The sequence below is a fragment of the Asterias rubens genome, chromosome 9 (assembly GCF_902459465.1).
Source record: "Asterias rubens chromosome 9, eAstRub1.3, whole genome shotgun sequence".
Taxonomy (NCBI): Eukaryota; Metazoa; Echinodermata; class Asteroidea; order Forcipulatida; family Asteriidae; genus Asterias; species Asterias rubens.
In genome coordinates this window covers 14,947,449-14,974,454 of record NC_047070.1, presented here as the reverse complement: position 1 = coordinate 14,974,454, position 27,006 = coordinate 14,947,449, and the positions used below count along the sequence as shown (strand labels likewise).

General features: G+C 40.0%; 1 protein-coding gene across 1 annotated transcript; it reads right to left on the bottom strand.

The window, feature by feature from the left end:
* Positions 1 to 7,441: 7,441 nt before the first annotated feature.
* LOC117294913 (metabotropic glutamate receptor 4-like) lies at positions 7,442 to 26,322 on the bottom strand. Its single transcript, XM_033777463.1, has 2 exons — positions 24,019 to 26,322; positions 7,442 to 9,673 (listed from the first exon to the last, which is right to left on the bottom strand). The coding sequence occupies exons 1-2, from the start codon at positions 26,131 to 26,133 to the stop codon at positions 9,077 to 9,079; spliced, it is 2,712 nt and encodes a 903-aa protein (XP_033633354.1). The 5' UTR covers positions 26,134 to 26,322; the 3' UTR covers positions 7,442 to 9,076.
* Between the last annotated feature and the right edge of the window lie 684 nt (positions 26,323 to 27,006).

Sequence of the window (27,006 nt, the reverse complement as noted above, 5' to 3'; positions counted from 1 at the left end):
CCCAAATTTTCACAGGCTTGTTATTTTATGCACATGATGGGATACACCAAGTGAGAAGACTTGTCTTTGACAATATTACCAAACGTGTACCTTCCCTTTAATGTAAAGAAACCTATAACACCTTCGACCCTATAAGTCAACAGGGACTTGATAAAATTACGTTCCAACATTAAAAACTCCCTTCTTCTTCTTTTTCTTAAAGGGTGGCTGCAGTGTTTTTCAAAAAAATGTAAACGATTACACATGACTTTTTAAACCTTAAATATTTTTTTTATTTTTTTATTAAATGCGCAAGTATTTAAAAAAATGGTTTTCAAGAGATTAGGGGAACCCACCCCGCCCCTAAAAGGGAGCCTTCATTCGCATAAACGTGACGTCATGTCGGTAACCCGAGCCGTCGGGCCCCCTGGCTGTGTGCATATAGAGACGTGTGCACTGTGGTGGCGCGTGTAGTTAGGGACCAGACTCTTTTTGCCGACGATATGTTTGAATTCCCGACGTGACGTCGATGGTAGGGGGCGGTAACAATCCACAAAGGGGGGGGGGGGCATTACTTATTCGCTAATTACGCAAGTGAGATATGTCGGGGAAAAAACAAAACACATTTTATTGATGTTCAATACATATATCAGAAATAAATGATAGCAAAATTTACTGTTTTATTTTAATTCACCGCAGCATCCCTTTAAGGAAAAAAAATGACGTTACGTGACGCCTCATTTAGAGTCTGGAGAAGGGTTCCCATGAGTGCGTGGACTCGGCGTTGTACCTTGCCCTGCGCGACCCTATAAGCCAGGGCAGTTTATTGCCTAGTGTCAGTTGATATCTTGCGGGGATTGTCAGTGGCACAGCTTCGGTATGTCCTGCGTAATGTTCTAGCTATTACCTCGGCACCTGCTTCCAGCTCAAGACGCTCTACAAATGTGCTTAAATTGAAATGTATACCTTTATATTCAGAAAGGAAAGTTTCTTATGGTTAATACTTTTTATTTGCGAACGTTAGATGGAGCCTTAAAGCAGGGACTTCTTGCAGGCACAATTTTTGTTGTACACTGCTCAATGGAGTAACAAAATATGGTGTTTTAAAGTTGCGTTCACCGATTTGTATTAACATTTTTTATATGAAGAAAGTTCGTTTCAAAGCATGTTTGTCTGTTCTGTATTTCGGCGTGTTTTTTTTCCCCCTTTATGAATTTTCGCGAAACTTGCACAGTCTATTGAATCTCTATAATTGTCATGTCCATTACTATGCCTATGAGTGTTCTACCCATTAAGAAACCCCCTCACAATCGACCATAAACGAGAACCATAACATTATTAAGAGGCAATCGTAATAGATTGCACTTTCGTCCAAAGTCGTCGCCCATCATCGTCGATGAAAACCAGCTGTCGCGTATATTCTGATGCTTTGCTGGATTGGAAAGACAAATTTGGCCGAGTGTGTTATTTTCTTTTGTCAGGGGAAGGAAATAAATGAATAATATTGACAAAGGTTACAAAGATGTGTCAAGAAAGACGGAACAACCTTGGCTGTTTTCCCGGAGAGCCTTTTTGAAAGTCCTCAGAGATTGCACCGGGGTCTTGGTCTAAGGGAATTTTCAGAAGGGAATTCCGGAGGAAGCTCATGCAGATGTGAATCCCTATAGGGCTTCTTGTCTTATAATATGTCTTCATTCAACTAGTGATGGATGTATAAGTGTAAAGATTAGAGGTGTAATAGAGGCCGGTTGGGAAGTAAACATTTCTCTCACAAAATTCGTATTGAGACATTAAAGCAGACAACCACACACGATGAATGTGACAATGTCAAGACAGAAAATGGTGCTTAACAAAATTCTGCTTTGCAAAAACAAGCTGGATATAAGTCATATATTTTACATGTGACATGGTATTTTTTTAGCTAGTGACCTCATTCTGGTAAGCATTATTATGTTGTGCTTAGCTACTTTGTGTGCTGAAGCAGCTCTATGAAATTGGGCCCATACGGACGAGACCACATACGTCATAAAAAAAATAATATTTTATCTTTGTTCTGGCTTTACTCAGCGACGTCCGAAATGATTCGTGCAGATGTAATAATATCCGCTTTCCATCATACTAAAACAACGCTCAGCTCCATTTGTTGCTATATTGAGACAGTATAAAATTCATCATCAAAGACTGTTTGTACATTGTAAACAGGTCATCAACCATTGTACTATTCATAGATAATATAATGAACATATGCATTTCACTTGTTGAAATACTTTGCAGTGCACGCGAGATACGACCTAATTGTGTATGGTATCCAATTGGTAAGATTCAGACTGAAACACAACACCACTCGAGAATCAGAAGTGTTCAGCCCGAACGCCTATATTTACCTGCACCTTCGAGCTTGTTAATTATGAGAATTATCCTTCCGTAACGAGTAGATCAGTGTATTTGGTCATGACTGTGTAATAAAAGCCTCACCGTGCTCACATATTGACTCAAAAATAACTGCTAAGGTCGTCGTCTTGGTTTTTTTTCCCTGAAATTTGTGTCTCACGCAATGCGTGTTTTGTTGAAGCTCGTTTTCAGGATTGGTGAGTAAAAACATCATGGTCTTTTTTCATTCTGAAAGCTAACTGATCATGAAGTTCAAACTGACTTTTTGAAATTGCACTTAACACATTGACATTCATTCCACATGTCGCCTTAATACTCAAGCCAGAGCACCTTGCCGGGTAAAGCAATTGGCTCATAATTGAGTCGAGATCGTGAATAATAAACTTGTGGCAGTCTAAGGCAAGTTGCTTTCTCAGCTGCTCTGTCTAGTTCGTATGCACTTTGCGAACATGAATTTGGAGGCTGCTTAATTAATTGAATGAATGAGGCCTGTTTATATGACAACATGAGCACCAGTCTCAGTGTTGCAAAGAATTCGAAGCTTATGAGTCCTCCGTAATGTTGCACTCGTTATCTTGCCCACAATCCCGGGGTCCATGTCAGCGTTTCAGCCGTGTGTCTTATGTGCAGAATTGATGTTGTGGATATACATTGCCTTCCCCACATCTATCTCGGTGTCACGCACTCAGATACCGATCGAAATCCAGTGGTTTATGGAGTCCAACATTAGAGATTATGTGAGCCTCTCAATCCGGAGGTAGTATGACAAAATAATGGAAAGACAAGATTTTTCTTTTGAGAGCGAGGAAGATGAGTCAAACCTACGGGGTATTTGGGTTTGTGTGTTATATGGTGATGATTGTATCGACTGACATTTGAAACGGTACGTGATATAAGATGACTTGAGATTCACCATGGAGCACGATCACCCTGGGGCTGTCTAGTGCTGTTATTAAATCAGCTGATCCCGTTTGAGGGTGGGGGGGGGGGCTGCCGATGTTCAGGGATTGTAGTTCCCGGTGAATTCATCACATGAAATATTCAAAATAGCTTCTGTTTTGTGGACTTTTCCTGATTGGAATAATTAAACATACGGATCGGAAGGATTTGTGTGGATTTGATGTGAAAGACAGTGATACACGTCATAGGGTGCTTGTGTAATCGGTCAGTGAAGTATCACGAAGACGATTGGGAAGACGCTTTTCTGAGATCGTTTTTCCTTGAGGACATAACGACTGCATAGATTCTTCAAAGGACTCTTCGCTGGTATGAAAATGCCATACTGAAATAGAGTTCAATACCCTTAGTTCGTCAGCCTATCCTAATGTGTAGAGTTTGTTAAGCTATTTTTGAAACCGCGGTTAAGGCTTCAGCTCCGGCTCCGGCTTTGGCACCGTCCACTCCAGTTTTTGAAGTCCCGCAACAAAAGTGTTTTCTTAACTCCGGCAGAGCCCAAGCTGGAGATACAGACACATCCGCGGTTTCGAAAAGACTGTCTTTCATCTGGAAACGAAAATCGCAATCAGCTAAAGATTGCGTCTATTTATTTGATAAGGTCAGCCGACTCCAGCTGCAAATGATTTCCAAAACAAACGACAAGACAAATTTTTTCATCTTCATCTTTCTAATTGCAAGATAACACGAAACGTATGCACACTCGCAAATGGGTCAATATTAATAGTGGGCAATTCATCTCCAAATTGACAGTCATCAGAGCGTGGATAGCAAACTCCAGCTGCTGACTCAAAAAGGGGGTTTCATTTCCTGTGTGTGGATTGACCAGGACCTCGGGGTCAGTGGTGTCATTTTTACTGACCGTGTTGACCGGGTCATACTGACCCATAATGGGTCTGGCTCCCTGGACCCTTCATGGGGTCATTTCTGACCCACAGGCTTGCACCGCTTTACACAATACAAAACAACTGTAAACAACTAAATCCTAAAAAATGTTCCGGTAATCTTTGACCCCCAATCTGGGTCCCCCTTGGAGCCTGACCAATTTTCGAGTCAGGATGACCTGAGTTAGAATTAGCCAAAAATTTGTCAAATCTATTCAGACTCTGAGTGTCATGATACCATATTTTTCAACATTTTCCTGGTCAGATGGATCTAACCGGAATTCGAGTCAATTCTGAGCGTGTAGTTTTTTCGAGTTTATTCACGCCACTGAGATGAGAACAGTCACACATTGCTCATCTTTAAAAAAGTTATCATCTACACGCTGCAGTTGGGAAGAATGTAGAGAAATCATCTTGAAAATACCTTAGGCTCATGTTTAGAGCTCCCGTGACAAGTTGATCGTTTTGAGAGCAACATGAAACACGAACGTCTGCCACGTTTTGTTGGGAACCGTAAGAACATGGGGAGATGGGGGAAACATTTGGCTTAGTTTTTGAAACATAGTACCACGAAGATCGTTTTCTAAGATCGTTTTCTGGCATTCATCACATATTTACCTCACTTTGGTGTGTCAATGGAAGACTTTTGGGACGCTTGGTGGCAGCAGACTTACCAAGTAAAATCCATGGTTCTCGGTAATGTGCGCATGCTCAGAACTACGTTAACAATGAAATTTACCTGGTAAGTCTGCTGCCACCTAGCGTTCCAAGTCTCCCATTGATAGTTGCTAAAAAAATATCAAATGAACATTCTCAGTGTGCACAACCTCAATCATGGATCCACATTTTAAATGTGTCCATTTTATGAATAACAGTTTGAAAGCCACCGATGTAGAATTTAACTCAATGTCAGGCCTTAAGTCTTTAAATATTTGAGTGAGAAATCACCTCATTCTCAAAAAACTACGTTTACTTCAGAGAGAGAGAGAGCCTTTCTCACAATGGTTTGTTTGTCTATCAACAGCTCTCTATTGCTCGTTATACCAAGTAAGTTTTATGCTAAACAATTATTTTGATTCATTGCCAACAGTGTTCAGTGCCTTCTAAGGCACTGGACACCTTTGGTAATTGTCAACTACCAGTCTTCTCACTTGGTGTAATTCAACATATGCATATATAGAATAACAAACCTGTGGAAATTTGAGCTCAATTTGGACGTCAAAGTTGCGAGAGAATAATGGAAGAAAAACACCCTTGTCGCACAATGTCCAGTGCATTTAACTGGAAGATCATCTAAACAGACAAAACAAACATCCCCCCGCCCTCCAACCAGCAACAACATTACTCGACAGCGCTTAATGGGGTTCATCCATCACCCTGGTGGAGCATTCCAATACATAAGACGGGCTAATGGAAGACGTCGTGCGGCATCATACTCTGCTTGAATATGGAACAAAATAACAAGCTCGACAAGTTTTTGCAAAAAAAAGGAAATTTTACTAGGGGATCTAATTGACGAGAGGTCATACACGGATTGGATTCACGCTCGGCAATCAATATCCATTACATCACCAAAATGTGACGCGGGCTGATGGGCTGTTTTACCCCGTCTGTCCTCCTCCAGGCTTCCGCTCCACTACCCCCAAGTTGTCGTTAACTGTTGTTATGAATCTTAAAATTTTCCTGGGAAAATTGTGCTTTTCTCGCCAGCGGCCTTAAATCATCGTTGTCGTTGCATATGTAGTTGTTAACAAGATAAAAAGAACTCTTGACTTCAGATGAAATGTCAGAATAAATTAAGGCAACCAAGAACGATTGATATCTAGTGCACTTTGTTGAGGGGACGCCGTAATGCATTTCCTATGACTTGAAAGCGACTTTTGCACCTCTGGGCACTTCCTCTCTTTCCCTCTACCCTGAAAACATTGTTTAATCACAGAGATCATCATCTGGGCCACTAAGAGTGCAGTGTCATCTTCAACACAATCTTAACTTCAACTGTAACCGCGAATGTCCTCTGACAGTAGAAGGCAAACTGCTCCTTGTGATACATCAAGCACTTTATACTGAACTTGTCCTTTTCAGCAGCGGTCTCCAATCTCGCTGTTGTCCACTTTGATTGGTTTATATGGCGTAATTATATGACGTTGATTCGAAGCATCTGTTGTTCGATGTGTTCTAGGTTTAAGGACGATCAATTTAATATTTAAAGGCACTGGACACCGGTGGTAACTACTCAAAATAAATGATAGCATAACAAATTACTTGGTAATGAGCATTGGAGAGCTGTTGAAAGTGTAATATTGTTTGAAACGGCTCCCTTTGAAGTAACGTAGTTTTTGAGAAAGAGGTAATTTCTCACTCAAATATAATAAAAAATACTTCGGGCCTGAAGCCTTTTAGGCATCTGAAATCACACAAATTTGTGCAACAAGGGTGTTTTTTCTTTCATATACGATGACCAAGTGAGTCCAAATTTTCACGGATTTGTTATTTTATGCAAATGTTGGGATCTGGTCTTTGACAACACCAAAAATGGCCAGTGACTTTAAAGTCAAAGCAAATAATAACAGTCGATAACAAATCACTAATTGATCAACTTCCACAAACTACATTTAAACCAAAACCAACGTGTCATTTCAAAATTAATTATTTATTTTTTTTACAATAAGGATTCACTTAAAGTTAACGGTGCAATTGAATGTATTTGCATGAAAATGATACAACATCGATTAACAATAATTCATGATTTTTATCATAACTTGATTTTTATCATAATCTATAGTCTATAAAAAGGTTCATGAGATATTACTTTTGGACGAAGCAAGCATTTGGGCAGATTTACAAGCTGTAATAACAAACCATGGGTGTATTATTATTAATATTTTGTCGAGAATACTTTTTAAAGGGAACTCGGGTCAAAACTTATCATCCAATAGTTATAATTGTTTGTGTCTGTAAAATAAAGTAGTAATTTTTGTTGTAATAATGTTAACAACATTGCACTGTATTCATTATCAGAAGCCATCGGTAGGCTAAACTGAAGTTTAACAGACATATAGATCTTTCTATCGGAACGTCACAGCCCGAGTATTTTGTCAACCTAGGAAGGAGGAAAACTATGGAAAGCCACCAATGCAAAGAAAAAAAACCAGATGGCCACAGCTTATAACAATGTCACACAACTATTCACAAATTGTGTTGATTTTGTTGGAAACAAAGCAACCATTCATTAGAGATATTTTATTTTATTGAAAGTTTAAAACAAATTTAATCTTGGTCAGAACATCTGTTATCAATGTTTTGCTACCACTCGGCCGTCCTTGCAACCAACTATAACATAAGAACTTGATTTCGCTTCGACTTTTTCCATAAGTAGAAGAGATAGCGAGATATATTATCTCGTTATCTGGCGATCCCTCTGTAATAACCTGTTTCGGCCGACTATTAAAGAGTTCTCTTGGAAAATGTTTTGTAGTTTATCAGCTCAATGAAATCTGCTCCAGGCCCTGGTTTCCTATTCAATAATGATTATTGGATAACGGTTATTGGGTTAGGGGGCCTGACTATTTCCCAGCCTGCTTCGGTTTCGTGACAAGTATCACTACGCCCCAATTAGCAATGTGGGATCCAGACATATTTCCTTCTTAATGTGATAAGATTCATCGCTATTCCCATGGTATCAAATCGACGAAACACCTGCTCCAGTACCAGTTACTGATTCGGGTACATTATTGAAGCCCCTTGTGGAACATAACTCTCTCTAAATGAATGTTCAAACGATGATGGGTATATTCAAGGAGATGGCATTATGGAGTAGTATAGATTGGGTATGTTGTGCCAGGAGCGTGAAAATGTGGCAACTACTGTGATTCTACTGTGAAACAATGGGAGGTATCCGAAGTTTGTGTCACTGACCTGAAAGTGTGTCAAACTGAATGCTTTTAAAGAACAATTTGTTTTTCATCGAGAAACTCTGAGATAGCCCAATAGCCAACTAACTTTCTTATGATCATTGCACACTGTGACTGTGCTCAATTCACGCGTGTGTCATGCACATTCCCATCACACCGTACAAGTTTTATGTAATTGTATAGGACACAACTTTTCTCAAATGATAACCCTAAAGGGGTTGTGTCGGCATAGTCAAAACAGGCCTGTGGCTGTATGGATTTATCAACTTTTTAGTATCTGCACGCACATGCGTATTAACTCCACGTACAGCCGTAGGCATGCTTTGATCAAGATGATATATTGCCCCATATCTAACTAAACATAAGACATTTAAGGATAATTAAACTGAAGATAATGTTAAAAGTGTGTTTCAATCTGAAAGCGCACGGGTTATACAGTTCATGCCAGTACCTCCGGCAAAATAAGTTAGGTATTAGTTACTGTCGAAGTCATGGCCGTTAATAAATGACATTTCATACACATCTCCAAATCAACACTGATTTCCGAGTGCTGCAATCGAACTTCACTCCCAATTTAAAGAAATCTGTGTTTGATTGAAATACATCTCAAAACTGTCTTTGACCGTCAACTCAACTGCAGTGTCACTCAACTTTGTTGATGCTATATGGCATTATAATTATAATTACCACTCCACGCGGGGTCATGACCCAGCATCTGTGTCAAACTGACTCGAAACTGAGTCAAACTGACACAGAATCCAATTCAAACCTATATTTTTTTGCAACCATTTGTGGGGTCAGTCTGACCCACAAAAGTGTCAAGTCCTCGGGACGCGTAATTCGGGTCAGTTATGTACCATATTAACAATTTCCAATAGAAACCTTTCACCACAATAGTATACACCACTATTTATAAATACATAGTGTTATTTCTTCTATAATTAATAAATTCCTTTATAACTCCTCCCCACGCTCGCTGAATAGCTCCACGAACGTGTTAATGGGGGGTTGAGTTTTGGCACTGCGCAAGCTGCCTCGATCCTTTAGGCTGCTCGAGTTATTTAAGGTCCGTGTGCTAGCGGGCCTGGGGCTACTTGCATCCGGGAACTTCTTCTCGATGAAACAAATAATGTAGAATTTGGGCATGTAAAGACAGACGATAGTGACGTAAGCATTTATAATGAGAGCAAGGCTTAGGGTGGCGATCTTCATGTGGACGTCGTCCGACGTCTGGTACATGGGGACGACGGCTAGGCACAAGACCAGGGTGGAGTACACGCTGACGGCTATGAATTTGGACTCGTTGTAGTTGTCCGGGACGTGGCGGGCTCTAAGAGCGTAATAGCAACATCCAATGATGATGATGAGGTTGTAGACTGCCGAGATGAGGAAACCGAGACCAAACTTACAGTAGAATGAGAACGACACGGTCGGGTGACCCAAGTCTTCGGAGACGCCAACCCCGTCCTCAAAGAAAGGGCTGTATGTATATTTGTCAATCCCTCCAGAGAAAGTCTCGGGCAGGACGGCAGAGAGGCAGGAGATGATGAGCTGTGGATGACAAGAAGAAAAGAGGAAAAGAAAAAACCACCCACTCAACAAAAACATCAATGCCGTTCATCTGACACATCTTATTGGATGTTAATGTCAGATGATACAGGTGTAAAACTGACATACTCTCCAATACTGGGTGCTAAAATAACACCCACGTTAGTGTTAATTATTCCCTAGTGTTGACTATGGTCGAAACAACTGATATGTATACCATCAGTGTACATCAGTTATTAAAGGGACACGGTTGTCTAGCGTGATACATCGTGAATATTGCATATATAAGCAACCTTGGTACGAATCGTGTTTGCATAATTGTGTTGGCAAACAAAATAACACAGGAGTTGGAAACTGATATGTGCCGATGGCGATTAATGCACTTTGTTAACGTATATGCCAACGTTTCTCGTGAATATGAAGTCAGTTTTGTACGCATCAACAATGTTATTTTGTTTTTGTTTTTTAGTTTCCATTGAGAAGTTTTGTTATATATCATTCCTTGTTGTGTAATGAGTGTATTCATTTTCTCTGTTCATTTGTAATTTGCGAAAAAGACCACCTCTGTTGATATAACGATTGAGGAATTTTATGTAAAAAAACATGATAATTTTTACTACACAAATCTGTATTTTGCCACTTATTTTCAAATTACCTTTTCTCTTCTAATCATTTTCCAGTGTAACTTATATAAAACACACAACTTATGTCATGTGTAGGAACCCATATGAACTTGTTGGAAGCCTCGGTGACGAGAATGTAACGATTGTTTTGTTGACTCTCCATGAATCAAGATAATGTATTAACTTGATAAGCATCAATTATACTTATTGGGTCAATAGTGTGCAGTCTTTGTAAATATGCAGTGAAAAATGTCTCTTGTATAGTAAAGTGCTACAAAAAAAGAATGTGGTCGTTGCTACTCAAAAATCATCATTTTCTACTAAATTTTAGCAATCAGCGTGTGTAGGCCTACACAAAAATGTTCAGTTCAAATAATTTGCGATGCAAAAATGCTTGACGTTTCTCGCTATGTAGGCCTATGCGTCATATGTTTTTAGTTTAGCATTTCTTTCCGCAAAATTAACACATCCTCTGCAGCTTTGCCCCAAAATGTCCAAGATGAATAGTGTTCAGAAATTGGTCACCGTGTTGTGAAGTCCTGTATTTTTAAGCAGGCCTCTGTCATCGTCATCAAAAGATAAATAATAAATAATAAACATCCTTGTCATTCAGCAATGTCTATTTCGGTATTGCAATCAAGTGAATATTTTATTATTGCCGCTGTTTATAATATAGAAGCACGCGAAGTCGTCAATATTCACACCAGCTGCTGCCAGGCATATTGAAACGCACTGGACACCTTTGGTAATTGTCAAAGACAAGTATTCTCACTTGGTGTATCCCAACATACGCAAAAAATAACAAACTTGGGAAAATTTGGACTCAATTGGTCATCGAGGGTACAAGACAATAATGAAAGAAAAAAAACAAATTCGTTACACAAAGTTGTGTTCTTTAAGATGACTAAAAAGGCTTCAGGCATGAAGTTTTTTTACTATCTAAGTGAGAAATTATCTTTCTCAAAAATCACGTTTCTTCAGGGGGAGCCGTTTCTCACAATGTTTTATACTAGGCCACCTACGGCCCTCCATCATTGCTCGTTACCAAGCAAATTTTTAAGCTAATAATTATTTTGAGTAATTACCAATAATACTGTCCATATCGAACCTGCTGCCAGTCATATTTTGAAAAAAAAAAAACATTCTTAGCCTTGAACTCTTGTCCAGTACTGTTGCTTCTATGGCTTGGTATTTCGTTAATTCGAAGGAAACGCTTATTGACGTTTACGCATTGAGAATTTGGAAATAGAGACAGCACACAAACAAAAACGGCCAATGACACGAGCATTCAAAATAAATACTCGACGAGCGGAAACAAAACATCGGTACGAAATGGATGTGGAAACAAAAACAAACGGGGACACCTCTTAAAAATGCATTATAAAAAAGAATATACCCGCAACATGTCATGTCAAACCACTTAGAAGTGCATTTAACTCCGCCTCGTAACCATACTACGATAATCGAGTCAATATGTACGGGTATATTTTTTTCGCAGTTGGGGTCAGATTTAATTTTTGTTCCTAACTCTTCTCTTGGGTATCTCATTTATATATCGATTGACACAAGGCTTACATATATATACTTACTTGTCGAACCAATTGGAAAACTAGTCATTAAAAGTTTACGATGCATCCTTGGATCCCCTAAACCATGACACATTTTGTTTTTTTCGACAGTTTCTCAAAATTACCATGGATGTCAAATTCCTTGATACTCTATACTGGACCGCTCCACATAAACAGGGGCAGATCATGTCCCAGAGTTGTGTGTTATTTGTTTTGTTTTTTTCTTCGAGCGTTTGATTATAGTTTGACATGCCACGCCCTTAGGGGTGTTAAGGGGGTGCGACTTTTTTTGGAAAGTTAACTAGGCCTATCAAATCATAAACCGCAAAGAAACATTTACTGGGTGAAAAATTTTGCTTTGACTACACCCTGCACAAAGATACTGAAACAGAGGGGCGACCACCAATATAGGGTTAGAAAGCTCAGTTGGTAGAGCACTGTCAGGTTAATCTGGAGGTCTTTGGTTCAATTCGTCCCTAGACAATTTGTCTTTGTTCAACCCAAATGCAACTTTAATTTTATTACCCATTTGATAACGACAAAAATATAAATTTACGCATCGGGGATTTCTATGCCAGCGTTAAAATCGTATTGGTGTTTCTTTTACAATCGTTTAAAAAATATACACCATGAGTATTTTTTATATTAACCGCATTAAGTGAAATATAATTTCGTACGTACGTCACCGACTTATAATATTTCTCCCCCAAATTAGTCTCCGCTCAAGTGGGGCAAGTGGAGACGAATGCAACTGTGTTAAGGGCCATTGCACTGATTTTGTATGGAGGCGTCCCGTTACCCGTTGGGATATTAATATAATGGCACAGAATTAAAGGCTACGACCAATTGCATTTCACTTTAAAGCTAAACTTGTGTTTACTTTAATAAATAAATAAAAAATTATCGGTACATACAACATTCAGTAACTGGAAGGTAGGGATAATATCTTGTTAAATAGTCTTCATTTTGGATATTTTTTGTTTCATTTTAAAGGCAGTGGACACTATTGGTAATTGTCAAGGAATAGCCTTCACAGTTGGCGTGTCTCAACATGAGCACAAAATAACAAACATGTGAAAATTTGAGCTCAAATCGGTCATCGAACTCGCGAGATAATAATGAAAGAAAAAACACCCTTGTCACACGAAGTTGTGTGCGTTTAGATTGTTGATGTCGAGACCTCAAGTTCTAAATGAGGTCTCGAAATCAAATTCGTGGAAAATAACTGCTTTCTCGAAAACTATGACACTTCAGAGGGAGCCGTTTCTGACAATGTTTTATACCACCAACTTCTCCCCATTACTCGTTACCAAAAAAGGTTTTATGCTAATAATTATTTTGAGTAATTACCATTAGTGTCCACTGCCTTTGAAAAATACTTGTTCACTCTTAAAACCCCGGATCAGAATCAGACTGATCCGGAAAGTGGTTAAATGTGGGATTTTAATTCGGATTCTGCGTTAGTTGTACCATAGCGCTAGGACCATTTCTAGGTAATGTTGACACAGATTCATGTCATACTGACCGATGAAGGGGTCATGTTACACGGGACCCGGTCCGGGTCAATGCTGACCAGCAGCCGGTTTCACAAAACTCTAGGATTAATCATAACTCGAGTTAGGACGAGTAACCCGTCCTAACTTAGGATGGGTTCAATGCTTCCTACGTATTTTGATTCGGAACTGAACCCGTCCTAAGTCCTAAGATTAATTCTAAGTTAGGAAGAGTTGGGTGAAATCGACGGCTGGTGTGTTATAAAATGCACCTTCACTCTTTTCAAGTACAAAACTTAATTTTAAAGGTTTTTAGCCCTACAACAAAGCCCCAAAAACTGGATATCGACATGAGAACTTGCACAAATCATTTTTTTGCAGTTTCAGATGGTTTCAGACGAAAATTCCTCCCCATTTGTTTCGCATATATTTTGAATCTGTAAATGTTCAGATGAGTTTTCAAGTGCGTGAACACTTTAAAGGCAGTGGACACTATTGGTAATTACTCAAAATATTTATTAGCATAAAACCTTTCTTGGTGACGAGTAATGGGACGAGGTTGATGGTATAAAACATTGTGAGAAATAGCTCCATCTGAAGTGCCATAGTTTTTGAGAAAGAAGTAATTTTCCACGAATTTGATTTCGAGACCTCAAGTTTAGAACTTGAGGTCTGGAAATCAACCAACTTCGTGTGACAAGGGTGTTTTTTCTTTCATTATTATCTCGCAACTCCGAAGACCAATCGAGCTCAAATTTTCACAGGTTTGTTATTTTATGCTTATGTTGATACACATAAAGTGAGAAGACTGGTCTTTGACAATTACCAATAGTGTCCACTGTCTTTAAAAGCAGATTCGAGTGTTTGTTTTCCCCTCCGTGGTGGACTGGCTTATGCATGATGATTGTCTGTACATCCTAGAGTTTGTTGAACTTAAAAGTTTTAAAGGTAAGCCTATGACATGTCGATGTCTATATATATATATACAATCTAACCTGTGGCTATAGCATGCTTATACAAGACATAATATACAAGAGCCTGGACTTTCTGCAAGTATTTGTACAAAACTCAATGAAAGAACACATAAAAGCTTTTATTTTATGGTGGTTGCACCGTCTGATTTTTATCTAATTTTGCTCAGCCGTTATATTTTTACCTATTAATTTGATGTGAAAATTATGACACGAAGTGTAAGACTCCCGTGGTCAGTGTAGTTTCATGCCTGCCAGAAAATGCTCTGGAATCAACAGCCTACTAGATACCATTGGCCAGCGCGTGATGTTTGTTTTACACACTTTATTATGTTACAGTCAAATGGTTCATGTAATATGAAACGTCACGACCACTGCTTTAAACAAAAGTGAGTGCAGTGTGAGGGTTAAATTTGAGCGAATTTGGGCAAATAGAAATCAGTGCTATTCATATAGGTTTAAAGACTATTGTCAATGAAACAAGCAAATACAATCATCAACTTTTAGTTCTTGTGAAAGTACAGTGTGACCTTTCTTATGTGCCTGGAATTATCAGGCCGTTGATTGAATAACTAAAGGGTTGTTAGCTAAAGTGGGCGGGGCTGCACTTTTTAAAACAAAATTCCGGGTCAGAATTGAACAAGAATTTGTGTCAAACTGAGCCAAAACTGTGTCAACTGATGTATAATTTAAAAAGTCCTTTTTTAAACCAGTTTCTGGGTCAGTCTGACCCACCAGCTGAGTCAGGCCCCGGACTGAGCGCCAGTATAGAATGTGGACTATAGCATCACACTTCGAGGCTCGTGAACTACGTCAGGAACAGCCGTTGAGCCCATGTCCACCTTTAACCTCGCATCATTTCACACGGCCTTCGGGTTCTGGAGATTCAGAGTACAAAAATACTCGTGTTTTTCATTGCATATAAGGACAGGGGACCAGTCAAACTGTTGATAAACCATTAAATGTTTTTCGCGGTAACGCCTATCAACGCGACCACACTGCTCTCGCGAGAATAATGGCTCCCGACTCCTCCTGGATCCTGGATTGAGAAAGGCAGTTTTTGTCTTCCATTTGAGCTCATTCAGCCATGAATTCATGGACGTCTTTTATATTTCAACAACACTTTGGAAACATGTCATATAATTATGTCTTAACTAGTTGTATTGGTGAAATATTTTACCTTACGATGTTATGATGAATTGTCGAGGGGGACTTACTTTTGTTGATGTGTTTATTATTTTAAGGAGATTGCACTGGCTGTTTTGAAGCCTTGGAGAAAGACTCTGCTGGGGTCGACACGTCAGGCTTTTAAATAAAGTGTCGGTATGAAGAAAGAGGGCACATCTCAAAACAGTTTTTTGGTATTTTTTATAATCTTAAAAATAAATGTTATGTGCAGACATAACATGTAAAACTTCAAGCATGAAGATTTTAGTATCTTGCCTGCCAACAAAAGGCCCAGGAATAAATGGGTCACTCTTTTTGTTAACAAATGAGTATTATAATATGCATTTCACACTACGGGGTGTGATGCTTATAGATCTTGCGATAGATCCAAGCATGGTTCTGCGTTTCTGGATCATTCCATGAAACGTGCACACTCGCCCTCTAAACGTCCTCACATCGAATTCTCCAAGGAAAAGTGAATGTTTTCCGGTCCAACAAGAAGTAGTCTAATTTAATGGACTGTTTAAGGCAAGACATTTTCCCCCGACTATCCGATTATTCTAATGTTCTTTTATTTTCTCGACATGTTTGGTCCATCTGAAGTGTTTGATAACGATCTTGGGATCATTCTGACAACCCTCATTTCCCAGCAGTGAACTGTAAGATCCGACTGCCTGCCGCTATCAGAGAAGTGCATTCGGTCGTGAACTCCAGATTTAAATAACAAGTTCACCAAACTTGAGTGGTACATTCGAACATTTCACATATTTAATGGACACAACTGGTAATTACTCAAAATAGTTATTACTTGGTTACGAGCATTGTGAAAACGGCTCCCTCCGGGGTAATGTAGTTTTGGGGAAAGGGTATTAATAATTGTCCACTCATATGAATATTTGAATATGATAAAATACTTCAGGTCTGAAAACTTTTTGGGGCATCTGAAAGCACACAGCATTTTGTGCAACAAGTGTGTTTTTTGGTTCATTAATCTCGTGAAACTTCGATGACCAATTTAGTCAAAATTTTCACCGAAAAATGCACATGTTGGGATACATCAAACGAGATTGGTTTTTGACAATTACCAAAGGTGTCCAGTGCCTTTAAGCAGCACGGGTTTAACCGAATGATAAGTGCAGTCGGCCATTTACTCCTTGACATCGTGTATAGCAGGTGTAGTCGGGTCTATATCTATCCCCAATTAAATAATATCACGGACTCGTTATTAAGGAAATGGAAGTAAGGCATCGGTCATTAAAGGCAGTGGACACTATTGGTAGTTACTCAAAATAATTATTAGCATAAAACTTTTCTTGGTAATGAGTAATGGGGAGAGGTTGGTGGTTTAAAACATTGTGAGAAACGGCTCCCTCTGATGTGCCATAGTTTTCAGAAAAGAAGTATTTTTCCACGAATTTGATTTCGAGACCTCAGATTTAAAATTTGAGGTCTTGAAATCAACCATCTAAACGCACACAACTTCGTGTGACCAGGTTTTTTTTTCTTTCAATATTATCTCGCAACTTCGACGACCGATTGAGCTCATATTTTGACAGGTTTGTTATTTTATGTATATGTTGAGATACACCAAGTGAGAAGACTGGTCTTTGACCAAGTGAGAAGACTGGTCTTTGACAATTACCAATAGTGTCCACTGTCTTTAAAGAAATATAGATTAAATAGTTCCAGCTCGAATATTCAATAATGACAAAGTGCATTCGGGGCTGCGTTGAACAGCGTACATCACAATAAGCAAATATACCTATGTTTTTTTTTTGTTTTTTTTAGATCCGTTTGGATGGAAATCCGGGGCAAATAATGGCCAAACTAAGAACAATAATCCCTAACATGAATGCAAAATCTGAGTGGAATTACCGACAGTAACGCTTCTCAGATTCAATTTTTGGTCATTTAAGAAAAACTTAATATATGTTTTTGCATTAACCGTTTTACTTTGAAGTGAAATGTTGCAGTAAGTCTGTGGACATTCCTTTGCTGTACAGTGTATACTTCATAATACATTTATTCTCCAACACTGTAATAATCACTATGTGGGCGTGTGTAAGTCCACATAGTGTCTCAAGTCCCTACACTGTTTCTCAAGTGAGGACAGATCCCCTGCTGTGAATATGGCGATTCGGTTAACATGTAGGCCTACGATACGTGCTTGGTTACAATCTTGAAAAATTAGTATTCTTACCCAAATCGTCTGCTTTCTGTAAATTTGATATCAGACCTATTATAAACAGGAAATAGACACGGTTTACAGGTAACATGCATGGGTGGTAACGATCGTAAAAAGAACTTATTCATCCAAACACCCTGTTCTCTGTAAATGTGACACCGTGACTATAATGTCCTGTGGAGTATCGCTTTCGTCTCAAGTATTGCCGAGTGGGGAGTGAAAAACTGTCACCCAACATCTCAATCGATTGGATCTGGCCACGTAAAAAAAAAAAAAAAAAAAAAACTTAATTTTTAGTTGTACCCTTAGGCTTCATCGAGTTCTGTGAACAAGATCACAGGGCATGCATATGACTCGGATGGGACTCGAACCCACGACCTTTGCAATTCTAGAGCAGTGTCTTACTATATAGACCACCGAGACAGCCCGATAGCTAGAGGCAGTTCGAATCCTGTAATTTAGCATCGGGTACCACAACGATTGCAAAAGGCACTGAACACGTCTGGTAATTGTCAAAGACCAGATTCTCAATTGGTACATCTCAACACATGCATAAGATAACAAATCTGTGAAACTTTTGGCTCATATGTTTTGAGTCAGTACCACAAGTATCCATCCAGTGCCATGAATCTTTTAAAAACAATGCTGCAGAAACGTGGTTCGCTGACATTATCCCAAGTTTGTTGCTGAATGATTTCATTGTTGAAATTTAAAGGGAACGGAACCAAGTCACTATAGGCTCTAATTATTCACTAATTATTTATGATGCATAATTAAATAATGAGCTGTGGGGGTATAGCCGTACAGATGCGGCAAAGGGCCCGCGGTGTTTTCCCATTTTTTTTCATTCAGAATGTGAACACTTTCGCGCACTGCGCGGTTCGGTTTTGATACCCAATGGAATGTACTCGCACTATCGCAAGCCATATCGGTTTATAAAAAGCGTGCCTCTGCATAGTATAGGACTGGTGGGTCGTACTTTAAATCGTCCACGGCCTACGAGTTAAGGTGCTTCGGGGTGTAGTTGGGAATTCTAGAGTTTCTCTCGAAAGAAAGATACCATTAAATGAAACGGTCGAATTAATTCACTTCATGGAAGTAGCAGATTACTTTCCGGGCAACGACTGTGGTCGATGATATCATGGTTGGGCTTGAACTCGATGGCGGAGAAAACCGACCTTTATACGCTGATACTGACTCTAAACAACTTTAAATTTAGAGTTGATCCGGAATCCGGAATCCAGAATCCGGTCATGCATGAGACCTGATCTATTTCTTGGTCAGGCTGACCTTGCTTCCGTGTCAAAATGACCCAGATTCCTTGTTACTATCCAGCTATAGGATTGCCTTTACTGAGAAGTAACTAAAAATAAATAAATAAATAAATAAATAAATGGTACAATTTTCGAGTCAGAATTGACCCGGATTCTAGGTCCCACATGAGACCTGACCTATTTGTGGGTCAGGCTGACCCAGAATTCGAGTTCGTATCCCGCTAGGACTGCCTTTACACAAACATCATTCTGCCGAAGATGTCATAAGATAACTTTCACAAAATAAGTAGTAAAATCTTGCAAGTCAGAATTGACCCGGATCCGTGTACCGCATGAGACCTGACCTATTTATGGGTCAGGATGACCCCGGCTTCCGTATCAAAATGACTCAGAGTCCGAATTGCTATCAAGCTAGGACTGCCTTGCAGGAACATCATGTTTTGTTCAAAGATTTCATAAGAAGTAACTATATAGTAAACTGTTGAGTCTGTAATGACCCGGATTCCGGATCCCTCACTAGACCTGACCACTTCCCAGGCATTGAGCTTTCAGACTAATATTCAACAATGATGAATATCGTTGCCAGTCCTGTAAAAAGCAACTTCCTTTTAAAATTGATTATTTCATTGCCAATCCCTCCGGGAATACGTTACCCAAGTTCCTGAACATTAACGCATATACTCGCACCGAAAAAGCTCAACCATTGCCTCAGCAATTACAGAGGCGTAATGTGTTCGTTTTCCTCCAAACTACTTCCTATCAATATCATCCTGACTCGAGTCATCATACACACTTGAGGTAACAACAATTATCCGTACACGAATTTCTGCACCACACAATCATCTTAGAGCTATAAGAAACGGGATACGCCGTCAGAAAGAACTTTCAAAGACTAAATTGCATTACTGCACTTATGTCCGGAAAATCCGGAGGCGTGATCAAGTTTTATGAATATTCAAAACAGTGGTAACCTAAAACCTCACCGCCGGTACGCGCGGTGAGGTTTGAGACCAGACCAGCCTAAAAGAAATAACGCAACAAGTTCAAAAGCAATTGCTTCACTTTCGTCCGGAAAAGTCCGGAGGCGTGATGACGTTAGTTTGGTTACCTCAAAACTCTAAACCCCAAAATACGCGCGGTGAAGTTTGATACCAGCCTAGGAAATAACGCAACAGGTTCAAAAGCTATAATATGCAACAACAGCCACGGGAGAGTCTGCAGCCATACTGATGTTTTATTACGTTAACGTAATTAACCTGTATGTGACCGAGTCAGTCGTAGTGTAGCAAAGTGCCGACATCGGAAGAAATGAAGGGAGGACGAAGTATAAGGCATGACCTCTTATGAGGTGTGATACCGTGCCGATGGAGTTAATCGAATATCACGCTACGCGTGCTAGGAGGTCGGTTTCCTTCCTTCCAATACATCTTAGGATACAACGCTGAGAGGTATAGCTATAGAGAACACAATTTAAACCGGATAATAGGCGTAACCGAGAAACTAGGGATCTCGAACCCTTGTCCACAGGCTGGGGGTTATATGATCTTATTCTTTCATGATTGAGAAGTCTATAATGTGAGGTAGGATACAATACTAGGTTAAGACATGTTGTATTCGATTACAGTGAGCTCATTTGAATGGAAACGAATTTCTTGTACATGCAACTGGTATGTCCTGAGGTATTTTGTGCTGATTATTAATTCAAAAATATTCACACTTCTGATATGATAAGATGAATGTTTGAAAACAGGTTCTTTTAAACTTACCGTTCACTCATTATTTTTATTATTTATTGTATTATTCAGATCTGATCAGAAAAACTAGGAGAATTTTAAACAAGTAGGTTGCAAACCCTTTTTTGCCCACATAGCAAGTTGAGATGTGGTGTTTACAGTTTACAGTTTACAGTAGCAGCGTTTTCAAGGCAATTATGTACGCCATGCTAGTGTTAACAAGCTGGGTTAAATAGCTAGGCACCAGAATATCATCACACTAACCTCTTGTACATGACTTTCTTCCTTTACGATGGCATGGCCTTCAAAAATGAAACAATTTAAAAATTGTTTATCAAGATTTTTATCACTTTGTCGATTCAGTCAACAAAAGAGCTTTTAGGTCCGATTTTACTTTCCCTGTCGCATGTGACACGAGAGTGGTTTGGCATTTTGACTGATAAATGCTTAATGGACGTATGTTTGATTTAGAGGTTGGCACTTCATCGATATCGCCGTATCGCGTCTAGTGGTCTTTCTACAAATGCAGTCCCGTTTCCACTTATTTCATCAAAAAATAAATATTTACTGAAAGAGAAGGTATACCCCTACGTGCAATATTACGACTCTTAAAATTATTGGCAATGCAAAGTTACATGGTTAGAAGGTTTCGATAATTTAAAGCATTTTGAGGATATATCAGTTCAATTCAGGGTTGTGTTTATGCAAAAGTACATCAGTTTTATCAAAAATGTTTTAATCTGAATAGATTTTCTGTCAGATATCTCAAAAACGCTATACTATGACCTTTAGAAGTGAAACTTCCTCTTTTGGTTTTATTGTTGCTATGTTTTTTTATTTGAAAGAATTGGACGGTTAAAAAAAGTAGACTTCCCCTTTAAGTGTGGTGTTATGATTGTTCAAGAACTATATTGACTGGACTAATCAGGATTGACAAGGATTAAAACATTGTGCAGTATTGAGTCTTAATAATGATTTTGAAGTTCACATAGCCTGTATTTTTTAAATGAATTATTTCCTTCTGAAAATGAAATAATATTCAAGAACATTCTGCAAACCTATCAAAAATACAACGCAACAGTTGATTTCGGTTGTCACAAACAAAATAAGGGCAATGGAAGTTGTGCAGTTTTTACAAAACTTTTTCCGGACGCACACGATTAGGCCTAAGCCCAAATTTCCACAGGTTTGTTAATTGATTATAGAACACTTTCTTCAGCTACTTGTCAGCTCTATATACGCATTCATGCATTGTGCCTTTAACATTATACAGAACGTGCGGCTGAAACTATTCGCCCCATGAAAAGCAATTTGTCTGAAACCGTATCAGGTTTTTAAAAAGACCATCCATGTTCATTGTATTGATTTCTTATGTAAATTGAAATCGCACCTCAAGCATTTTAGAACTAACATCATCAATCAGGATACGTTTACCCAGATAAAATAACCCAAATGCCCCATATATGTTTATCAAGCAGCTCGAAGGACCGGGTCGGACTTTGTTCTTTTAAGGAGGTGTGGATTTATTACAATGCTAGTACTTTGCAAGAAACCTAAACCTATCACAACTGTACCGACCTCAAAATACCTGTCATCAAAAATACCTTAAAGGCCTTATTGTATACGGTTTGGTCGTCACTCTTAAAAATGATGGCAGTACAAACGTTTTGTTAGAAGCAGCTTTCGGCAGTATAAAGCATTTTAATGAACATTTCACTGTGAAGTAATGCTGTTTTGTTAAAAGATATCACTTTTGATCACCCATAATTGAATCTGAGAAGCGTTGCTACAGTAACGCTGATCAGATTGTGTATTCCTATTAGGGATTATTCTTCATACGTTGACTAGTCGCTCTGTATTCTTCAGTCGAGTGTCGAGTATGGAGCTAAATTCAAGGGGGATTACCTAAATTCGATTCGATTCAACTAATCTTAAACGGATCCCAAAAGGGCAATTAAAATGCTCGCATATACGTTAAAACATTTAAACATTAGAAACAATTTGCTAGCCTAGTACGAGTACCATCGAACGGTACTCGAGTAATACTCGAGTTATGGTACTACGGCACGAGCTTGATGCGCAACTTACTTGGCAGCACAAGTTGTATATTCCCAAGGGAGCTGAGATGGTATAAAGGCACTGGGCACGTTTGGTGCTCAAAATATATAAGAACAAAACAAATACTTGTTAACGAGCAACATAAAGCTGTTGATACAACACTGTGAGAAATAACTCCCTCTGGAGTAACGTAGGATTTGAGAAAGCGGTAGTTTCTCACTCGAGTTTTTGAGAAAGCGGTAATTTCTCACTCAAGCATTTGAATCTGGGGAAGACTTCAGACCTGAAGCCTTTCTCATGCATCTAAAAGAACACCCATTTTGTGCAAGGGTGTTTTTTCTTTCATTATTTTTTTTTGGCAACTTAGATGACCAATATTGAGACCAAATTCGCACAGATTATTTGGTGCAGATGTTGGGATACAGCAAGTGAGAATACTTGTCTTTGACAAGTACCAAAGGTGTCAAGCGCCTTTAAGGAATGAAATAACTAGACCAGTTGTCTGATAACATGTTCTTTCGCACTGCGCGTTAAAATTGACAGCCACCTGCGGTAGAGAGATCTCCATTATTATCATAACATGTCGAAGGAAATTTTAATGCAATGGATTATTTTTTTTTCCCAATTTTTTTTCACCGGTTGTACAGTCATGCATCTCTCTTTTTAAAGAGCACTGCGTAAAAAGGTTCTGCTGATAAAGAACACACTTTGAAGTCCTAAATCTTATTGCTGCTTAATGTTTCTTAGTTTTGCTGTCCTCTTTTAGCATTCGTCCTGCTATAACGAGGTTATTTGACCAGTCCCAGCGACCTTGTTAAAATGAGGCTTCTATACACAGAAAAAGACGTGTAGGCTCAAAGGATTAAAATGGACGTCCTTAATATAGTTTGCAAAAAAAAGAGGAAGGAATGGCAATGTTGAACGTTGAATTGTATTGCGCAGATTAACTTCAGTCCATGAAGCAAAATCAGTTTTGATGTCGTAAACAATATGAGGCGGTCTGTGTTTCTTGTTTTGAATGACTTGTCAAATTTAACGTTTTCGAGGTCAAGATCAAACTTGGGCTGCTATTTTTATATAGTTGTGTTTTTTCGGTGTTTTAATATTATTGAATTTGTGTTATTTCGTATTTTTACTATGTGTTTGTATTTCTTTCTTACTTTTTATTTATTTATTTATTTATTTATTTATTTATTTATTTATTTATTTATTTATTTATTTACTTATTTATTTATTTATTTTTTAAATAGGGTGATAACATATATTTTTCACTCACCTGAAGCCCTACCATCACCGAGACCATAACAATTTGCTCCCTCGGACTGATAAAACTCGGCCGCTGTGTCGACCTCTTCCCCGCACGAAAGATTCTGTAAATTCGGCTGACTTTCAGTAAAGTTGGCGCGAATGTTAAAGTGAGGCATACTGAAATAATAGTCTGTGCAACGGAGCAAGACGCCTTGGACGGCCTGGTTATCAGTGGAAAGATGGTCAAGAAGGCGAGAATCAGACCGACTATATTGACGTAGCTCAATTCGCGGCTACTCGCCTTGATCCTAGGGTGGTTCCAATGAGCGCACATCCCGGCTACCGTCACTACAGTCAAGACGATACCAAGCCCGGAGAGTAGGAGTACAACTAAGATAACTGGCTCGTTGGTGCTTAATGGTATCTCCGGATACGGCTCGCAACTCGTGTAGTTCCTGTCCGGCCACATCCCCTTGGGGCACTTCTCACACTGCGTCCCGTTCGCGACGATAGCGTCCTGGGAGCAGCGGTGACATCCCCAGCAGCAAGCCTCAGATAAGTGGAAAGGTATATATCCAGCTCGACACGTCTCCTTGCAGACCGATTCAGGGATTCGAACATCGCCACCGGCCCAGTAGATCTGATCCTTATCCATGGTCAGACGGGCCGTGGCGTTCATAGCATCCCATCTCCCCACCGGTACCATCCGATACTCCCCATCGATCAGCTGTAGGTTCTTGATCTCGTACTTACCCGGCGGGTCGCCCTTGTCCTCAAAGAGAAAATGTCCCCCGTGCTCCTGGAAGTTGACGTTGTACAGGTGCTCCAGAAAATCCATCCCAGTGAAATGAGGACGGCATTGAAGATCTCCTCCCGGGCAAGACTCCTTCAGTAAGGAGTCAAGAGCATATGCTAATGCGTAAACAGCGTCAAAAACTGACGCTACAGCCTTGGAACTAAATCCGGGCTTGTGAAATGACACTACGCACTCCATTTCCTCTTCTTGGACTCGCGATACCTGTGAGGTCTCTGTCCTTGCTCTATGCTGATGTGAGCAATTGGTCTTGGACAGGAGATGCTCCCAGTAGGTATCAAACCAAGGATTATTCCGGTTGTTCTCCGGAGTCAGTGTCTTGAAGTGCTGCTCCAGTTCCGGCACGCTGTTACTCTCCAAGTCAATGAAGAGCCCCCCTAATGCAATATCCTGGTTGTTGAATTCCGCCAGTCGGTGGCCCCAAGCATCGCTGGCGATCCAGGTCATGTTATTAGGCAATCCGGATCGCCTCCCCTCCGTCAGAACGGCATTCGCCACTTGATAAATGGCGAAGATAACGGTAACCTTTGATTTGACGTTGCGTTTAAGTCTCTGCACGACATCGGCGATTTCTCGCTCGCTCGGCGAGGCTCTGATCGACACAGATAACCAGACGCAGATACCATATTCCTCGGCCTTTTGTTGCAATAACCTGGCACCGTTAATGCCGTACTCGTCCGTAGAGTAGAGGATGGTTATGTAAACCCACTCAAAATGCACTAATATATCCGCTATGGCATCCACTTGGAACCGGTCCGGGGCCACAGAGCGCAGGAAAAATGGAAACTTTACTTTGTCACTCAGCTCATCGCTCGTCGCTGCGTATGATATCATGGGGACTTGAAAGAGATCGGCCACCGATGCTGCCGTTAAACTCATTGAGCTCCTACCGGGGCCAACAATACCGATGACCCCATCGTCCAGCAGGGTACCCTCGGTGGTGTTCTCCGGGCAGATGTGCTCATACAACGGGTTATCGTGCCCCTTGATGAGGGCCATGGCCGTCCACAACGCCAAATCATCGGACAGACAATCGTCTCTGATTTCAAATCCGAGTTGCACATCCGGTAAGATATCGGTGCGGTTGTTAATCTCGTCGATGGCGAAAACCATGCTCTCCACGACGTACATGACGAAGGTGTACAGCTCTTCACTGCACTGGTCGCCGTCCAGAGTATGTGAGTCCTCATGGACCGAAAAAATTCCACCGAGGTTGTAATCCCCGCGCCGGACGTAACTGACACAAGAGAGCGAGGGCACCGCGAAGACTCCCCGGCCAGCCGCCGTCATCCCCAGCCAAAAAATGATGAACGCACCGGACCAACTCATCCTCACTGGTGTTACTAAATATATCCTTCTGCAGTTACACCATCCTCCAACTATAAAACATCAATGTGCTCCCACCCTATTTTCACTCACCTATTTTATACGACATCCGCCTTTGGTTGTTCGGATATTTTAATGTGTTAAAAAAAACATTTTTTGTTTGGCCGGGGATGTACAATTGCAACCGTTGCACGCTCGGGCACATGTAGAATGTTGCCCATCGCTTGTGCGCACACACGAAAGTATTGGACGATCGCTCGTCGTTGGACATGGTGAGTGACTGATTGGTGGATTCGGCGATTGTATCCGAGGGGGTGTTTATCTCGAGACAGTTCATCACCTCGCTAACAAGCGCATTGTATGGCTCTATAAAGTCACCCGGGTGACAAATCGCCCTGGTAAAGTAAACTTGAAGGTGAACGGTGGGTAAGAAAATCCACTGTTTGTTGTAAATTACGCTAGTTCGTTATAACTAACGTGATTTAATGGTCAAGGGGCCAGATCGATTTGGCTTTCAAGATTGCAATTTAATGCGTTGATGCTGATTGTTGAGGTCTGTGTTCGCTCATCGGATGCTGTAAAACAATCGGCGTCATTCCTTGCTCTAAACCACTTACGGGGATTGTCGAGAAACATGATTAGGGCGTAGAAATGGACGCATTTTCCTTCATGCGATTATCACTTGCGATTCCGTACAGTATGTTTTTGTTTAAATATAACTGTATGCACCGCCATGGGCTCATGTTAAATTTGGAATTCTCTTTAGAATTTCTAAAGACCGAGGTGTTCCACAAGGACAAGGAAATGTGTGTACAAAGTCTATGGGGAAACTATGGGAAGAACAAAATATTACTCAACGAGGATGCATTTTTTTAG